Consider the following 19,209-nt stretch of genomic DNA (forward strand, 5'->3'; position numbering starts at 1 on the left):
TTATCACCCACAGACCTACAGTGATGCCTCAATGCCATAAACATCCTGGAATAGCATCCTTTAAAACATTTCTCTACAGTGAATGTACCTAATATTAGTCTTTGGAATTTGAAATATAGATTTCAAAGGCATGCATCCTCCTCATTCCAGTATATCGGAGGATATTTTTCATTCTCAGCAGTTAATGGTGATCATTCCATAGATGAATGCATAGAAATCAAGACGCTTTTTGATATAAACATTTGTTATCATTATTTGCATATGACATTCGTTTGAAAAGGTGGGGCAGGGATGGGAGCGCATTCAAATGTTTTCTGTGGAAACTATCCCGGCAATGGTCCTAATTTTGTTTGTCTTCCATGTCTGGATTCCAGTTGGGACGTTAAGGAAAGTTGAGCCTCGTCCCAGGCTTTATCAGTGAGTAAAAATATGGCCTACAAGCTTCTCTGTTTGTCCCTCACTGTTTATATCTGACTCTGGGCTCCAGTGACCTTCTCCCATGTCAACAGGAGCACAAATTTAGCACTCTGGTTTCTGGAGAGACCAAATAGTTAGACAACATTGAAGACGGGGTGAGAATACCCATGATGCAGATACGGTTACTCTTACATGAAGAGACATAAACAGGATCTAGTGTAAACATCCCAGTCACTGGAATGCAAATCTAGGAAAGTGACACAGATACCAGGCATATCCCGGACTTCAATAACTTGATGAACAAAGACAGGTTCCAGTCAAGGAGGCTACTTACAAAGTCATAACACAAACTTCATACTCATTGTTTCAAAGCATGAAGGCTTGTTTATGACAGAACTGAGTTTTATGAGTCACCAGTCAGAGTGGCATGCTCCAGAGTATTTTTGTGGGGCGTTGGGATGACACAGAATGACAGTTATGTGGTAGTTGTGCTGACATGTCTGTGACATGTTCATGCCAGCACAGTGGCATCTGATGTGTCACTGATCAGACACTAAGCGGTTTTTTTTGTCCACCAGTCTTGCTTGGATCATTGTGTTTTAAATAACCCAAAGAGTTCTGACTGATTTGCAGTGCTGATGCAACACATAATTGAAAACAACCCTCTGATATTTTTTCATGATACATTCTTAGAAATGTATTTTATGCTCTTTCATAAAATAGATTAAAATGTTTAGATAATTTTTTTTAATGCATGTTTTTATTTATTTATTAAACAAAATTTTCTATACTGCCTCTCACACACACAACCTTCTGAATTCTCATATGCTCAACAAGGCTGCACAGTAAAATGGTAATAATGTGAAAGTATTATTACTATTCAAAATATCTGTTTATTTATTTATTTACTTGCTTACTTCACAAACATGATTTTTCAGTAGCCATTACTCCAGGCTTCAGTGTCACATCATCCTTCAGAAATCATTCTAAAAAGCTGATTTGGTTCTCAAGGGACAATTTGTGAAACTGTGTCAAATTTAAGACTGAAATTGTTCTTAACATTATACATGTCTGTACTGTCACTTCACTTTTGATCATTTGAATGCACCCTGGCTTAATAAAAGTATTCAATTGTTTCAAAAATATAAAATATGAATAAAAGTATAAATAAAATATATAAAAAATAAACTTTATTGACATTACATTTTTGAACGATAGTATTCTTTAAGTCATTATATATAGTTCTTTGAGAATTATTCAAGACCAACTGACTACTTTTTTTTTTTAAAGAATAATACAAAATGGCAATTATCAGTACAGTAATGTGTTTGGTACTAATCTGAGGTGGTCTGAAGAGAGAGTTTGTGACCATAGTTGGAGAATAGTAGGCAGGTGGCTAGGCAAGGCCTGTCGTGAGGAAGAGTGGAGTGGACAGCTGGCCCTGTCAAACAATGACTTATTCTTCACCATCCACTGCACTATAAACCTGCTCTCAACTGCACACACACTCCAGGAACCCCTGTGTGTTTCAGTGCATGTGGAATTGTACCATTTCTCTCCCCTAACATGGCATAAACTCTTGCTATTCAAGTGTCAATATTTTAGAGTATCTAAGGCAATTTCTAAAATTTGAACTCCTTTTATGTGATTTTTAAAAAAGGTTTTATAAACGTGCTTCTAAAGACGGTTGAAAGAATAGCTCACTTGATTTGGTTGTCATCTAAATCTAATGGCCCTTAATAAACAAATAGTACAGTAGGCCCACACAACTGTGATTATGGTATTTTGGTGGAAATTTTGTACAGTAGATTCATGCTAAATCATATATAAAGAAGATTAAGAAAATCCTTTTTATTACAGCCATTATACTTCCTAAATATGTTTAAAAAAACAACAACAAAAAAACATAAATGTACTAATAGATATTCTATTACATTCATGTTTCCGTGATAACAGAAAGCGACAGGGAGAGGAAGAAAAAGGGAGTTGTTTTAAAGGTGAAGGCTGTGAATTGAGGGGAGAGAGAGAGAGAGAGATTATGAGGTGTATATATTTGTTCCTCAAACCTTGAACTCTTGAATCAAAATTATATGTCCAGGTAAGGATTTGTCCAGTGTGTTAAAAGAAGATTTTGATTTATAGTTTGTATTGGACCGAAGGGCAGATGAACAGTGACCATATGTTCAGCGCACATCCAGACCAGCAGGTGGCGCTCATTATCAACAAGCTACAGCAGAATCAACGCAGACAATGTTGAAGTAAGAGGTGGATAGACTCTTCAGTGGCATTTCATCAACGCACAATGTCTAAACTGCAGGTTTTAAGTCTTTTTCTCACAGAAAGATTAACATTAGCTGCGCAGGAGATATTTAAGGCTGTGGAAGACGTATTTTCAGAGTATAATGAGGAGATTTGTCGCTCCAGACTGGAGATTGAGCTGCTCAAGAGGAGACTGCAGCAGACAGGAGTTCAGATGGAGTCTGGTTAGTCAGTACACCCTAAATCTCATTCTAATACTTATTATTGGCATATTATGGTTTTCATAAACACAAATAATTAAGACTTAAATGATTTTACCCCAGCCCTTAATATTAGATTATTGAGATGTTTAGATCATGCCAAAAGAGCCAATGAAGAACACTTTGCCATTTTTTTATTGTAAATGTAGCGTTCTTTGTTATTCACGTATCAGTTTGACTAATTTACGTTTGCCATACCTGAAATCTTCCACTTATAATCTTTAAGAACTGAGTGTTTGTTTATTTATTATGTTTATTCATGTAGTAACGCAGCTTTGCGCCTCTGAGACTCAAGGACAGAAATACAACCAGACATTTTCAGAGGAATGGAAATCTGACCATGACTTGAAAGATACAGCAATGCATATGATCCTAGATATTTGTACAAAGGAGGAGGAGAATGAAGAGGACATGTCTGTGTGCGGTGAATCAGCATCTTTATCACCATGTGTGGAAATTTATCATGATCAGACGCCCAGCAAAGACACTGAAACCCAAGTGATGGACAGTAGTGAGAATAATTGTCACTTTATTGAACAAGCAGCTCGGATTAAGAATGAGCCAGAAACATACATCACCTGTCAAATTCAGCATAACATCACAAATCATGGCTCAGATGATTCAGGCGTCAGTGATGTTTCCACTGACATCAACAAAGTCAAAGTTAGCCACATAGGCTCACCCAGACATGAGACACAAACATTTAATGTAAGTCTGTCTATAAGTGCAAAATAAATGTCTCTTAAAGTGAAGTACTACTATTTTTGTTGTATTTTAAGACACTTTTATCCATAAATGTGAGATGTCATTGTTTTACAGCTGCCCCTCAGAAATCAAGAGATTTTGTCGCAGCATCGGAGGGAGCTGGCCCAGATAAGAGAGAGGTACTTGAATAAATTTTTTACTGTTTCATCTGTGCCTATCTGAGTTGACATTTTGTAGTTAAGACAAATTCTGCTAAGGATTAATAATGGAACAACAGTAAAAAAAAAAAAACATAAAAAAAGTGATTTTCACCATTATTTACAACAGGATGTGCATCTTCATTGGTTTAAATAAAATATTTTTGTTATAAGATACTACTTTGTGCATCAAAACCACTCCTTTCCTGATAAAAATAAAATTAAATAAAATTAGACATCAGCCTAATGTGGCATTTTTGACAGCATGTCAGTCTCTAAGTAACATTTTTTTTCTTTTATTTGTATTTAAGCAAGTGAATGTATTTTTGTAAATAGACTTAATTCCGTAAAATAAGCGTAATTAACTATGCATCACTCATTTCACATGTCTATGGCACTTTTTATAATTCTGTATCCAAAATTCAAACATAGTTCATGTATGATTTCATGTCTGTCAAAAGCTTAGACTGGCTGCTGGTTGGAATATTAGAACTTAAAACATCAACATAACACTCTCACGGGCATCAATCTCATCACTGAATACTTGAGTCTAAAAATAATGAAAGCACATTCACTCTCTGACAGCAGATGGCGCTAAACTGCAGAAAATTCAGCCCGAAAATTTGATACCGGCATATGCCTAGTCATCGCTTTCTGAAAAGAAAGAGAACATGCAGGCCTGAGTGGCTTCAATATGTTGTCTGTCAGACATAATAACGTATCTAACACATATCGCATGTTATTTATAAACAGGGTTCCCGCGGGGTCTTAAGTCTTAAATTTAGTTATATCAAATTTAAGTCCTTAAATAGTCTTAAATTGTACAAGAATGTATTAATTATGATTTCAAGCGGTCTTTAAATTTGGGGACTGAAAGACTAGAATTGTGATATTGCTGAATGTGACGATTAAAATTCAGAAGGCTAACGTTTTGATCTCATTGAATAATCATGAGCGCTGCACATTTAAAGTCAAGTGCTGCGCTGCTTTGTGTTCTGCTGTTACCAAGGAAAGTTATATTTCTACCAAATGCTCCACTTGCTTTAATACAACTGTTGTTTTGTTCAGAGTTCAGAACAATGCGATAATCGACGTAATGTATTTACCCAGCAAACACGCAGAGCTTAAAATGTGAACCGGTGGATCGATAAGAAGACAATGCATTATAAAAATTTAAACATATGGTGTGCAATATGTATGGCCTGCGATAATATCTATATATATATATATATATATATATATATATACATATAGATAGATATATGTATATATATATCTCAGTTGGTAGAGCAATGCGTTATCAAGCGCAAGGTTGGGGGTTCGATTCCCCGGGAACACATGATAGGTTAAAATTGATAGCCTGAATGCACTGTAAGTCGCTTTGGATAAAAGCGTCTGCTAAATGCATAAAAAAAAAAAAATATATATATATATATATATATATATATATATATATTAATTTCAAACACAGCCACAATGATTCGGTTCAATCATAATGACTCACTTACTAACAGTAACTTACTGCCACTACTGGCAGTTTTAATTTCACATTTAAGGTATCTTTTAATTTTTTTAATAATTTCAAACATTAGTTTTCAATATTTTATGTTTAAAATATAAAAATAATATTCATGCATTTGTAACTGCAGGTTAATGTATTCCATGTCCCTCTGAGCTGCATTAAAATGTTACTGCTGTGAACTGATCACACAGAATATGAAGAATATCAAAAAATTCAGCAGTCGGTTGTCCACGATAGTCCTTAAGATATCAGCACAATAATATTTTGAGTATTTTGGAATTTTTTAAATCAATATTGCACACCCCTAATTTGTTATTTAATTGATATAATAATTTATTGATAACAATTGTTTCAAGTAATATATTAATTAATACTATTTTACTTTAAAGGCTGAAATGTAACGTTTTATAAAACTTTGTTTTTGTGAAAACTTGTATCTCAACTGTAAATGATGTCATTTTATGGTATTTTATGGTACATTATATGGTACTATAGACATTGCCCTACCGCGATCTTATGATATTAATTTTATGTGTTCAGTTCTTAAAAAAAGGTTTAGAAAAGTCTTAAATTTGAGCTTAAAAATCCTGCAGAAACCCTGATAAATTTGTTCTTCACTCTCTGTAACTGAATGGGCAGGAAACTGAGTGAAGTGCTTTACACTGCATGCTAAAGAGAATAAATGTCAATCCCATTAAAAACTACGCATTCAGGTTCTGTTTCCAACATTCTTGATTTTGATGAATAATTCTATTCTTTTTCTTCTCATAATTTTAGCAGTAGATGGATTGTTATGTAATGTATGATCTTGACATGAATCCCTGTGTTCGTTCAAATTGTCTGTGATATGATGTAATATATATTATATAATTCCTATATATAATATATCATTTTATTTCAGAATGTCTTTGAAAATCCTGCCCTGTGACTCTGACTGTAAAATTAAGAAAAGTGAACCGACTGTCTGTCAGGATGAAGTGTCAAAATCTGGCAAGCAGAAACCCGACAATGCAAGATATAGTCAGGCCTGGAGGGAACGTCTGGAAAAAAACCCTGAAAAATTTGTTGAGTTCAGGGCTTTTGAAGCTGAAAGAGAGTATAGAAGAAAGAGGACTGCTACTTCTGTAGAAATCGATAAGAATAATAATCGTGAGAGACAGAGAAGATTCAGAACCAATAAGAAGTTACAACATCATTGTAAAGCTGATGATAACCCTCAGCCACCTAAAAAAACGAAAGTCTTAACAGAAGAAGAGAGGATGAAGAAACGAGAGTATGATAGGATAAAGAAAAGAGAAGAGCGAGAGAGGATGGGAGACGAGAAGAAAAGACAAATTCGTGAAAGAGATGCATCGCAAAAGAGGGAAAAAAGAAACAAGACAAAATTTCTTACCGGCGCTCCACATACAAATTTTGGCTCTAAATTGTACAGCTGGAACTAAATCTGCAAAACGGATGGCAGTGTTACAGATGAGAGAAAAAAATCTGGCTGATGCAGAAAAGTTGGACGTTGTAACAGACTTCATCCATTGTTGTACTCCACATTAACAAGCAACTTTAGAAGCTAGTGGTCTGGAAAAAGCTAGACGGTGAATAGATTTTGATGGTCCACTTCTAAAAGAACTTCAATCCACTTTTGAAGCTCTATAGAAGGAAACTGGATCCTTAGAGAAGCAGCGCCTGATTGCCACTAGTTTATTGGTTGCCAAAAAGTACAGAATGCAACACATTTAAGCAAAGACGCTTTAATCTTCTTCCAAGCACATCTCACTAAATTATCAAAGTCCTCATCCAGTGAAAGTTTATGTAAAAAACGAAGGTCTGATGTCACTTGCATGGATGTTGTGAACAATTTAGTTGCTTCCTAATGAATCCTAAGGTATCACAAGAACTTCCTTACTGAGGACTGTAAAGAAACAGTAACAAAGATTCCTCATGAAGATCTCTCTACATAAGGCCTATGAAGTCGCTTAGGACGCTTGATGTAGGCGGCAGTACCGACAGTGTTTACAAATGTGGAGAAAGAGGACTGTTCAAAAGTTGTTGTATGTTCAATGACACATATTCAAATTTTTAAAAGAAACGACATTTGACTTAGTCTTTGCACGTTTGACTTGTAAACAGAGTCAGTACTTCCGCCTACATCAAGGGTGACCTTTTCAATGTAATAACGTATTATGTGAAGTCATGGACACGCATCGCAGAGCAGTGCAAGGCAGACATTTCTGTTTATAAAGCATATAATTAATTTATTTAATTTTTTTAGAAAATGACAGATCGTTTCACTAAATAAAACCCTTATTCCTCGTCTGGTATCATGTAGAGCCCTTTGAAGCTGCACTGAAACTGTAATCTTGACTTTCAACCGTTTGCTAGCCGTTGAAGTACACTATAAGGAGAATAATCCAGAATTGTTTTCATCAAAAACCATAATTTATTTTCGACTGAAGAAAGAAAGATGTAAACATCTTGAATCAGGGTATCTTCCGTCCATTCCAAATCCGTTTTCAATTACAAAAACAAAAAAAACAAAAGACTCAAGAGGATTCAAGTGAGAGAACATGAATTCAATAACGAGAAATGGAAAAATGGCTCGTTTATTCGTTATTCCATCTAGTTTAACAAACGGAAAATTAGTTTTTGACTTGATTTCTCATTTTGTTGTTCGGGGTTTAAAAAACGGTTTATGGCTTCAGTATTTCATTCGCACTTGTGGGCTGAGCTGAAACGCTCCTTTCATCTGATTGGTCGAATCGCTCCGCCTTCAGCTCGGTCTCTTCATTCTTTCAGGCAGAATAAGAGTCTTATAGGAGTAATGTGTGAAACCAACGCTCACTGTTAATTAACATAATATTTGAGTCAGATGTAGCTGGACACATAATTCTTGTTGCTGTGACTTGCAAGTTACCCCTTTAAATTATTTCTAGGTTATAGTATTGTATGAATATTGTCCCACTGTAAATACAGTGCAAATAGTTCTGTCTCCTTGGATAAAAGTGAAGTGGAAATAAAAATCTATAATAGACTGAACAGTTCCATGATAATATGTCTGTAACATTTACCACTCTCGTCTTTTAAGTCAAAAGGCACTAGGTAGGTGTGTGTGACATTAATAATTAATTGTGGAAATTAATATAGTTAAATTTATTAAGTAAATTAGAATTATTAGTTTTATTACATACAAAATTGAATGATGTTTCTTTTTTAATCTTCTTTGTTGGCCTTGAGAAAGCCAACATATATTTGAACATAATTATTATTATTTATTATGAGAGTAATTGAAAACGACTAAAACTTTAACGTTTCACCAAATTCAGCTCAGATCTTCAGACTCGTCTGACTCGTTGCTGTAACTGGTCAGACTTTTTCCTTCTCAAAAAATCCTAGTGACTTTCATTATCTGAGCAATGAAGGTCTTACACTTAATGTCCACTAGAGGGGGAGACAGGATTTCTATTTACGTAAGTTTAAATTACATTAATTTCATAAGTACTACCATTAATACGCCATATCTGTGTACAAGAATAAACTTCACACTTCAAGCTGTACTTAAAACTTCCCATTCTGGCTTTTTCAACCTACCTCCAAATTTATTTTAAGATATATTTTTTTTCACACTGGTTTATGCATTTAATGTTTGTCCATCTGGAACTTTTATTTTTCATGAGCTGTACATTTTAAGATGTACTCGGTGTTGATAAATCACATGCACTGAATGTAAAGAGCTAATGTCAGGACTCTCAGTCCTCCTCCTGGATGGCCAGTGCCCTGCAAAGTTTAGCTACCCCAAATAAACACACCTAAGCTAAGCAAGGTCTTCAGGATCAGTAGCAATGTCCAAGCAAGTGTGTTGGAGCTGAACTCTGCAGAACATGGTTCTCCCGGTTCAGGACTGGGTTTTAAATCTATAAATGAATTTGTACAGTTGGGTTTCTTCATGCAGAGGTGTACTTCAGTAAGTACAATGTAAACTGTAATCCATAAAGACAAAATCTTTAGATCAGCATTTAGGCCACTGCCTTGAGGTCTCCATCCATTGGTCAAAACAGACCTCGCACCCCACCACACTCCTGCTAGCTGTCAACAGACAGAACTATTTGCACTGTATTTACAGTGTGACAATATTCATACAATACTATAACCTAGAAATAATTTAAAGGGGTCACTTGCAAGTCAGAGCAGCACGAATTATGTGCCCAGCCACATCTGTTTCAAATAGTATGCTAATTAACAGTGAGTGGTGGTCTCAGACATTACTCCTATAAGACTCTTATTCTGAAAGAATGAAAGACTGAGTTGAAGGTGGAGCGATTCAACCAATCAGATGAAAGCAGCGTTTCAGCGCCGCCCACAAGTGCGAATTAAATATTGAAGCTATAAACCTATTTGTAAACCCCAAACGACAAAATGAGAAATCGAGCCAAAAACTCATTTTCCGTTTGTTAAACTTAATGGAATAACGAATAAACGAGACATTTTTCAATTTCTCGTTATTGAATTCATGTTCTCTCACTTGAATCCCCTTGAGTCTTTCGTTTTCTGTTTTTTAAATTGAAAACGGATTTGGAATGTACGGAAGATACCCTGATTATCTTGGATGACAAGGGGGTGAGTAAATTATCAGGAAATTTTAATTTGAAATTGAACTAATCATAACTAAAAAGGTTAATTTAACATGAAGCAAGCATTATGAAAACGGGGCTGGGACAGTGGGCTGGGAGCTTGTGAATTTTATTGGAATGGTGTCCAGCTTTTAAAAGAATATGGCAATAATAAAGCGGACAATAATAAAAAAATTATATTTATTCATCTATTTCTACCCCTTTCTCTAGTGTGGTGTAATTTAAGTAAAAGTAATTGAAATGTTCATTTAATTTATGTTTTATAAAATATGTCTGTCGGAAATAACATGCATTGGTTGTGCTCAGTTGATTTGGTTGCCATCAAAGTATATTGGCCCTTGTTAAAATTAATAACATTTTACCATTGCATTCAGTACAGTAACACAAACTAATGATAATGATACTTTAGATTGATGGTAAATAATTTATAGGAGAAATAAGACAACCCCTTTTTATCACAGTCATTATAGTTTCAACGTGTTTAGGTTACTATTTTTCAACAACTACCATAAATGTGTTATAAGAGAAGCAATTAGATTCATGTTTCCATGGTAACAGAAAGCAAAGAAAGAATAAAATGATGTGAGATGTTATTTTGAAGTCAAAGGATGTTAATTGGTTTGCTGAGGAGAGAGAGAGAGAGAGAGATTATGTGGCAGATATTATTTCCTAAAATCTTAAATTCTTGGATCAAAAGGGCATGGTCTGGTCACTGTGTTATCCAATTATAGCTTGTAATGCACCAAAAGGGCTTTTTAACATAGATGAACAGTCATTAAAGGAAAACATTATTTTACAGCCCTCTGGAAATATTAATTCTGCCTGGTAAATCGAAATATTCAACAGTAAGATATTTTTATTTTATTTATTTTTGTGTGGCAAAACTGTAATAAATTTATTAATTAAACACTGGTAATTTGCCATTAGTAACTGATAATATATATAAATAATTATGCATTTTGTTAGTATCAGAATTGTTTTGCTACAGGTGCTGGTCATAATTAGAAAATCATCAAAAAGTTGATTTCACTAATTCCATTCAAAAAGTGAAATTTGTATATTATATTCATTCATTACACACAGATTGATATATTTCAAATGTTTATTTCTTTTAATTTTTATGATTATAACTGACAACTAAGTAAAAGCCCACATTCAGTATCTCAGAAAATTAGAATATTGTGAAAAGGTTCAATATTGAAGACACCTGGTGCCAGACTCTAATCAACTAATTAACTCAAAACACCTGCAAAGCCTTTAAATGGTCTCTCAGTCTAGTTCTGTAGGCTACGCAATCATGGGGAAGACTGCTGACTTGACAGTTGTCCAAAAGACGGCCATTGGCACCTTGTACAAGGAGGGCAAGACACAACAGGTCATTGCAAAAGAGGCTGGCTGTTCACAGAGCTCTGAGTAAAGGCACATTAATAGAGAGGCGAAGGGAGGGAAAAGATGTGCTAGAAAAAAAAGAGTACAAGGAATAGGAATAACCGCACCCTGGAGAGGATTGTGAAACAAAACCCATTCAAAAATGTGGGGGAAATTCACAAAGAGTGGACTGCAGCTGGAGTCAGTGCTTCAAGAACCAATACGCACAGACATATGCAAGACATGGGTTTCAGCTGTCGCATTCTTTGTGTAAACTCACTCATGAACAACAGACAGCATCAGAAGCGTCTCGCTTCAAAAAGGACTGGACTGCTGTTGAGTGGTCCACAGTTATGTTCTCTGATGAAAGTAAATTTTGCATTTCCTTTGGATATCAGGGTCCCAGAGTCTGAAAGAAGAGAGGAGAGGTGCAAAATCAACGTTGCTTGAGGTTTAGTGTAAAATTTCCACAGTCAGTGATGGTTTGCGGTGCCATGTCATCTGCTGGTGTTGGTCCACTGTGTTTTCTGAGGTCCAAGGTCAACACAGCCATATACCAGGAAGTTTTAGAGCACTTCATGCTTCCTGCAGCTGACCAACTTTATGGAGATGCTTATTTCATTCCAACAGGACTTCCAGTTCCTGGTTTAAGGACCATGGTATCCCTGTTCTTAATTGGCCAGCAAACTCGCCTGACCTTAACCCCATAGAAAATCTATGGGGTATTGGTAAGAGGAAGATGTGATATGCCAGACCTAAGAATGCAAAAGAGCTGAAGGCCACTATCAGATCAACCTGGGCTCTCATAACACCTGAGCAGTGCCACAGAATGATCAACTCCATGCCACGCCACATTGCTGCAGTAATTCAGGCAAAAGGAGCCCCAACTAAGTATCGAGTGCTGTACATGCTCATACTTTTCATTTTTAATAATATACAAGTTTCAGTTTTGAATGGAATTAGTGAAATCAACTTTTTGATGATATTCTAATTATATGACCAGCACCTGTATATGTGACCCTTTCTGTGAAATCAAGGCTAACGTCTCAAAATTTTATCATGAGATAAACAAGCATCAAAGTTTGATTTCAACCATTTATGTAACTATAATTTAAATCTTTTGTCATGGTCTTACTAAAGATAGCTGATTTTATGTAGAAAACAGTAAAGTCTGTGTGTGTGTGTGTGTGTGTGTGTGTGTGTACAAAAGCAGAGATGCACATCCAGACCAGCAGGTGGCACTGATTGTTAACGAGCTACAGCAGGATGAGCGCAGACAAAACAAAAGATGAAACGTTATGGATGTGGAAGTAAGAGGTGGATAGACTCTTCAGTGACATTTCATCAACGCACAATGTCTAAACTGCAGGTTTTAAGTGTTTTTCTGACAGAGAGATTAACATTAGCTGCGCAGGAGATATTTAAGGCTGTGGAAGACGTATTTTCAGAGTATAATGAGGATATTTGTCGCTCCAGACTGGAGATTGAGCTGCTCAAGAGAAGACTGCAGCAGACAGGAGTTCAGATGGACTCTGGTTAGTCAGTACACCCTAAATCTCATTCTAATACTTATTATTGGCATATTATGGTTTTCATAAACACAAATAATGAAGGTTTTAATGTGTTACCTAAACATTTTAAATCAGCCACACGTCTTTAAGTAGTTTACAGCTCACTGAGATGTAAACTCATTGAGGTTTAGATAATGCCAACAACAATACTTCGCCATTTATTTTATGCATCGTTCTTTTTTTACACACCTATCGGTTTTGCTAATCTACTCTTGTCATATATACAGTACACACCTAACATTTACCTATGGTTATTTACTGTTTTTATTCGTATAGAAACGCAGTCTCGCTCCTCTGAGACTCAAGGACAGAAATGCACCCAGACATTTTCAGAGGACTCGAAAGATACAGAGATGCAGTTGAAACTAGAAGTTTATACACAGCCCGAGGAGAATGAAGTGGACATGCCTGTGTGCGGTGAATCAGCATCTTTATCACCTTGTGTGGACATTTATCATGATCAGACGCCCAGCAAAGACACTGAAACCCAAGTGATGGACAGTAGTGAGAGTAATTGTCACTTTATTGAACAAGCAGCTCGGATTAAGAATGAGCCAGAAACTAAAACTGAAACAGGTACTACCTGTCAAATACAGCAGAACATCACAAAACAAGATTTCGATAATTCAGAGGCCAGTAATGCTTCCAGTGACGTCAACAAAGTCAAAGTTAGCCACATTGGCTCGCCCAGACATGAGACACAAACATTTAATGTAAGTCTGTCTATATGTAGAAAATGCCTCTTAAAGTGAAATATTATTATTCTCATTGTGTTATAAAACAACCTTGGTACAAAAATGTGAGTTGGTGGATGTCATTGTTTTACAGCTGCCCCTTAGAAATCAAGAGATGTTGACGAAGCATCGGATGGAGCTGGCCCAGATAAGAGACAGGTACTCAAAAATACTCTTCACTGTTTCATCTGTGCCGATCAGAGTTGACATTTTGTAGTGAAATCAAACATGCACTAGCTAGACTACACAAATCCTTCGCCTGTCAAAAATGTAAGTGTTGAGTCAAAATCTGCCAAAGAGTAATAATGGAAAAACAGTGCTTTTTCACTATTTACTACAGGGTCTTTATTTTTATGGGTTTGAATAAAAAAAAGTCATGAGACGATAAAAAAAACTTTAAAAACTGTTATAAAAATCCCGAAAAAACTTGATATTCAAAATCAATAAGTTTGACATCTGAATATAAATTTTTTGGTAAAACATGTAATGTGATTTATTTAAGCCACAAAATAAACTTCATTCTGTTGTTAGGTATAATGAACATTGTTCACCACTCGTGCATGTTATCTCAATTGCAAAAACAAAGGTTGAAATATTACAGCTAAAAACATCGACGTAACACACTCATGGGCTCTTCACTGAATATTTGCTGGCTAATAAATAAATAATTTTTACCTTACCATTCATCTGTTTTCAAAATCACATCATTTGAATTTCACTGCATCCTCATATGTCTGTCAAAACATAATGTACAAATTACACAGTACTATTTACAAGAAGCAGAAATCCAGGTAATTTACTGAAAGGTGATTGTTGAAAAATGTCTGATCACTAGTTTGAACACTGTATTCTTAGTTGTTTAAAAGATTAAGGCAATTTATCAAAGTTATATAAACTTTTACACATGATTTGTTAATTTAATTACCGATTATAAAATTATAAAAATCATTTTTTAAATATGATTTCGTTTCTCTTTCAGTCTGTCTGCATTGTTATAAAAACATTAAAAACTATCTCAAAAAAAAAAGGGGGAAAAAGGTCAGCTGTCATGGAAGGGTTTTTGATGCTTTTGTTTTGTGCTGCTCATCCTGGGTGATTCTCACAGACACAACAAAACATTTCTAGATCAAGTACACCACAGACATGTTACTTTACTGTTAGTTATATTACTGTCATTATTGCTTCTAATTGCAGTCTGTGACTTTCTTTACTGTTGCACATATTTCTCAATCATTTCTCCATCTCAACATACTTTTAAACTGGAATCTGAGCACTGGATAACATCAATGAGAGCTTAATGTTTAAGTATAATTAATATTAATACTTTTACCTAAACGTTATTAAATAAATTAAACAAAAATTGGGGGTCCATAAGTTTTATCTAAAATGCAGTCAAAACACTTAAGTTGTAAAATAGTGTTACAATTTGAAATGACTGTTTTCTATTTTTATATATTTTAGAATGTAATTTATTAGAATTTTCAGCAGCCATAACTCCAGTCTTCAGTGAAACTTTCTAATATGCGGATTTGCAATTATTTGATTAAAATAAATTCCTTTGTTTGAAATCAAATCTTTTGTAACATTATAAATGTACCATCACTGTTGATCAGTTTAATGCTTCCTTGCTGGATGAAAGTATTGATAAAAAAAAATCTTGAATGTTATTATTCATTTAAGCAATAAGTTACAATATTGTAATTAATAGTCAGAGCTAAGGCCCTGTCATAGACGGGGCTTAGCCTAAACCAGGATTAGGCCATAGTTCAATTAGGACATTTAAGTAATTTTTATAAACATTCCTTCGAAAAAAGTATTACTGGTGTGCATCTTAAGACAAAATAAAGGCACTGACATGTTTTAAGATCAGTCGGTGCAAGTTTCTTTTCGATAAAACAGCTCAGATTTACATTTTAGTCTAGGACTAGGCTTAAGCCTTGTCTGTGAAACCGGGGGTAAAAGGCAGTTGTGCTAAACCGCACAATCCTTTTAAGTATTAAGCATGCGGATGCAGGGGCTGGCATCCCACTAGCCAGTTTTTCAGCAAGTTTCCAGGTATTTTGATGTGTGTGTGATTCCACATTCCTCAGAAGGTGGGTACTAATAGCCTCAGTGACTCAACATCCTACGGAGTTAATGACCCTGCTTAGTCTCTGACAATATCCAGCATGTCTGATTTTATCTCTCAGTTGGACATTCGTGGCCTAGGAAGTGACCAGTGGAAAAAATCCTGTTTGGATCTGGCAATTTTTTCCCCAGCAAGACTAAATGTTTTTCCATTGTGATTGTGTAGCGACACGTTTTAAGAAGTATTCCTACAGTGCATCTACGATAAGACCTGGATGGATTAATGAAATCTCACTCATTAACAGGGCAAAGGAAGTCAGAGGCAGTGATGTAGCCTGTTAACCACCTTCTCTTCTTAACCTGTGCATGTGAGAGAGCTCTTACAGAAAAGAGTGAGATTTTAGCTAATATAGTCTGTAGATGTGACATGGAGTTGGCTAGTGGGACACCTCCATAAAGAGGCAAATGCTTACAATAGTTTAATTTTAAGGCCAGATTTTTCTTGTTGTTTAGATTGGCAGATGAAGAGCGAAAGAAGGCTGCAGCAAAAGCTAGATCCCTAAAGCACAAGCAGAAAGTATACAGGAATCCTGAGCTTCGTGAGGCATACAGGAAAAAGGAGAGAGAGAGGTATACTGCAGCTTACATGAGGAAATCCTGACTGTAGGTTAGGTACATATGCATTCTATTACGTCTTAGTAACAACAGATGTATACTTAAGTACACTTAAACATTTGAGATCAATAAAATTTCATTTTCTTTTTTTATTTATTATTAATACTTTATTTTGCAGGGATCCGTTAAATGGTTAAGAAATGAATTTAAAGCCATTTAGTAATGTTACACTTTACTATTTCATAGAAACTTTCTATTATTCCAAATGTAATCCAAATGTATCATGGTTACCAGAAAGAGCAGCACAAGAATCACATTAATTATATTTTAAAATATATTCAAATAAAAGTTATTTTAAATTAAAACTCTGTGAGCATGAGAGACTTTCTAAAAATCTTATAGACACCAAACTAATATACACACTTATATGTGGTCTTAATGTGAAAATCAGTTTTAGATTGAGCTTTTTAGAATCAGCTTAACACTGACTCTCTGATATTTCTAATTTTTGTAGATATCAAAGACGAAAATCGCAGGGGAAAGTGAAATCCGCTAAAGATCTGAACCCAATAGAACTGAGAAGGCAGCAGAAAAAGTGGAGGGACAATTCAGCCTCTTACAGGAGAAAGCAAACATTTCAGGAGGTTTTAGTCAACACTAAAGAAGACATTAATCAAGTCATTCCAGTGCCAGCTACCACCTCCTCTGCTCAACATTATGCTGTTTTTAATATTAACTGAGATATGCGCAAAAATATTATTGTATTCCTGTTATTCAGCTGGAAGATTATGTTTGTCGCTAGCTAGTGCCAAGGTCATTGGTACGATTCCCAGACAATACACTTGATGATAAAATCAGTGTATTTAATGTGCTTTACAACATCTGCCAAATGCATGAATGTAAATATTCCATTAAAAAAGTAACCTGCATGCAGTTTCTAACAGAAATACTAGCACATTCACATTCATTCCATGTGTTCAGTGTAAAAACTTCCTTGACATTTACTTTAGAGTACATAAATGACCAAGTTTTGGAATCAAATTTTGAAATAAAATGGGAATGATGCAGTGTGTTTGTGTTTTTCATTTTTAGCTGTGAGTGCAATGCATCAAATGCATTCACTTTTACTTTAAATTTTCATCTCTAACAATGGGGTCTTCATTACTGTAATGGGGGGGGGTTGTCCATACAGCAACTTATTTTGTATTTGCTACATATTTTTTTTAATAATATGCAATGCATTTTTAGCACAGAACTTCAACTGACAAAAGTTTAACCATTTAGATTATTTGGACATTTGTTTGTGAGAATCACCCAATGAAAAGAGAAGCCTTTTTCCCAATAAATATCATCAATACATCTGTTTTAAGTTCTGGTCTTTCCGAAGTAACATATTTCTTTTCTCTTTTTCAAAGTAAATTACAATCACAGCAGGAAAGGAACAAGAGGAATAAGAGTGAAAATGAGGAAATTCGCAGAGTAAAGAAGATCAGGGACTTTGAAGAAGTGACACTTGATAAAGAACAACAAACACGTGAGGGCATTTTAATGAACAGTCTACTTAAAAATTAATTGATTAATAAAAAAATAAAAAAAAGGATTTGTCAGATATTGTTTCACCTGTCTTTTAGACACACAGGATAAATAAAAAGTCTAATTTTGTCACTTCTTAGAGTCCAAGACAAACCTGGCTGACATTTGTTTGGAGGACGTTCAGCATGAAGAGGAACTGTCTGAAAGCTACCCGACACATCATGATGTTCACGGAAATCCACGCGGTACAGGAGAGTATTTGTGTGTCGTGTGCCGCAAAAGATTCAACACGCCAGGACTGCTGAAAATTCATCTGCGAGTTCACTCTGGAGAGAAACCCTACCACTGCAACTTTTGTGGGAAAAACTTCAGACAGTCCAGTCACCTGAACACACATGTCAGGATCCACACGGGAGAGAGACCTCACATCTGTCAGAACTGTGGGAAGACGTTTATTGACTCCAGCGCAAGAAACAGACACTTCAAAAAGTGCGTTCTTATCTCTCTGCAAGCACCATGAAATCATAAAGAGCACCTGTTGTTTTCTGTAGCTCACTGAATTGGAAACGTGATGGTAAATATTTTCACGGCTAAAATGACAGCAGATGATTTTTTACAATAGTTATGTTTAAATCGAAAGGTCCGATCCAGTGTCATTAAAAACACAACCACTAGAAAAGTGAAGTTTTACTTTTTTTTTTTTTGCACAGAAATTTTACCTGAACTCCTTAAAACACTTTCAATGGTACATTTTCCACAGCAGAACTAACTGAGTTTCTCGAATCATCTGAACTGAGGTATGGCTCACATTTTGACCATGCAATGTTTTATTTAATGAACAAATTTTTAATCTTTTTTTTCTGCTTGAAAAAAAGCTTTTTATCTTGTTTCTTCTACTTAATATTAAATTCGTATTAGCTAGCATATTTATGAGAAAATGTACTAATTTATTTATTACTCTTTTTTTAAGCAAACAAAATATTGCATTTCATTTTCATACATTTCCTTGGTCTTATTTTTTAAGCTGGTAGTATAGAATGTATAAACATTACTGCAGTTTATAATAATAATTATTATTTTTTTAATGGTTAAATTTTGTTTGTGAAGTTTTATGAATAAAAGATCATGTTTTTTACAATCTTATTTAATTTTGTTTATATCTTCGCTTTCTAAGCATTTACTTTTACTACTGAAAAAAAAAAGTAAAATTTTTTAGGATTATGGAGTTCAGTTCATGGGCAGCAATTTATTAAATTCAGCATATTAGTTCAACTGAAAGGTTCAATCATATCACAGTGTCATAATGTAATCTAAAAAAAATTCTGTCCATAAAGCATAT

The 19,209-nt window shown here is 34.9% G+C and overlaps 1 protein-coding gene and 1 long non-coding RNA gene across 5 annotated transcripts; both read left to right on the top strand.

The window, feature by feature from the left end:
* The first annotated feature begins 2,548 nt into the window (after positions 1-2,548).
* Positions 2,549-17,404, top strand: LOC132126302 (calponin homology domain-containing protein DDB_G0272472-like). Of its 4 annotated transcripts, none has more exons than XM_059537486.1 (5): positions 2,656-2,900; positions 13,198-13,634; positions 13,750-13,814; positions 16,236-16,352; positions 16,852-17,404. In XM_059537486.1, the coding sequence occupies exons 1-5, from the start codon at positions 2,720-2,722 to the stop codon at positions 17,075-17,077; spliced, it is 1,026 nt and encodes a 341-aa protein (XP_059393469.1). In that variant the 5' UTR covers positions 2,656-2,719; the 3' UTR covers positions 17,078-17,404. The 4 variants fall into 4 exon arrangements, with proteins under 4 accessions (XP_059393466.1, XP_059393469.1, XP_059393468.1 ...); XM_059537485.1 differs by lacking the exon at positions 2,656-2,900 and adding an exon at positions 12,589-12,885; XM_059537483.1 differs by lacking the exons at positions 13,198-13,634; positions 13,750-13,814; positions 16,236-16,352; positions 16,852-17,404 and adding exons at positions 3,202-3,652; positions 3,767-3,820; positions 6,262-7,829 and having other exon boundaries at positions 2,549-2,900.
* Positions 17,405-18,224: 820 nt separating this feature from the next.
* LOC132126303 (uncharacterized) lies at positions 18,225-19,008 on the top strand. Its single transcript, XR_009427374.1, has 2 exons — positions 18,225-18,359; positions 18,581-19,008. It is a non-coding gene; the product is annotated as an uncharacterized LOC132126303 (long non-coding RNA).
* The last annotated feature ends 201 nt before the right edge of the window (positions 19,009-19,209 follow it).

This window comes from Carassius carassius, chromosome 44 (genome assembly GCF_963082965.1).
Source record: "Carassius carassius chromosome 44, fCarCar2.1, whole genome shotgun sequence".
Lineage (NCBI taxonomy): Eukaryota > Metazoa > Chordata > Actinopteri > Cypriniformes > Cyprinidae > Carassius > Carassius carassius.

What these genes read in the sequence shown, in the direction of transcription:
- LOC132126302 (XM_059537483.1), top strand. Translation starts at nt 2,720, where the DNA reads ATGTCTAAACTGCAGGTTTTAAGTCTTTTTCTCACAGAAAGATTAACA. An exon ending in AGGAGTTCAGATGGAGTCTG is followed by an intron (nt 2,901 to 3,201) that starts GTTAGTCAGTAC and finishes TTATTCATGTAG; the next exon opens with TAACGCAGCTTTGCGCCTCT. An exon ending in CTGGCCCAGATAAGAGAGAG is followed by an intron (nt 3,821 to 6,261) that starts GTACTTGAATAA and finishes ATTTTATTTCAG; the next exon opens with AATGTCTTTGAAAATCCTGC.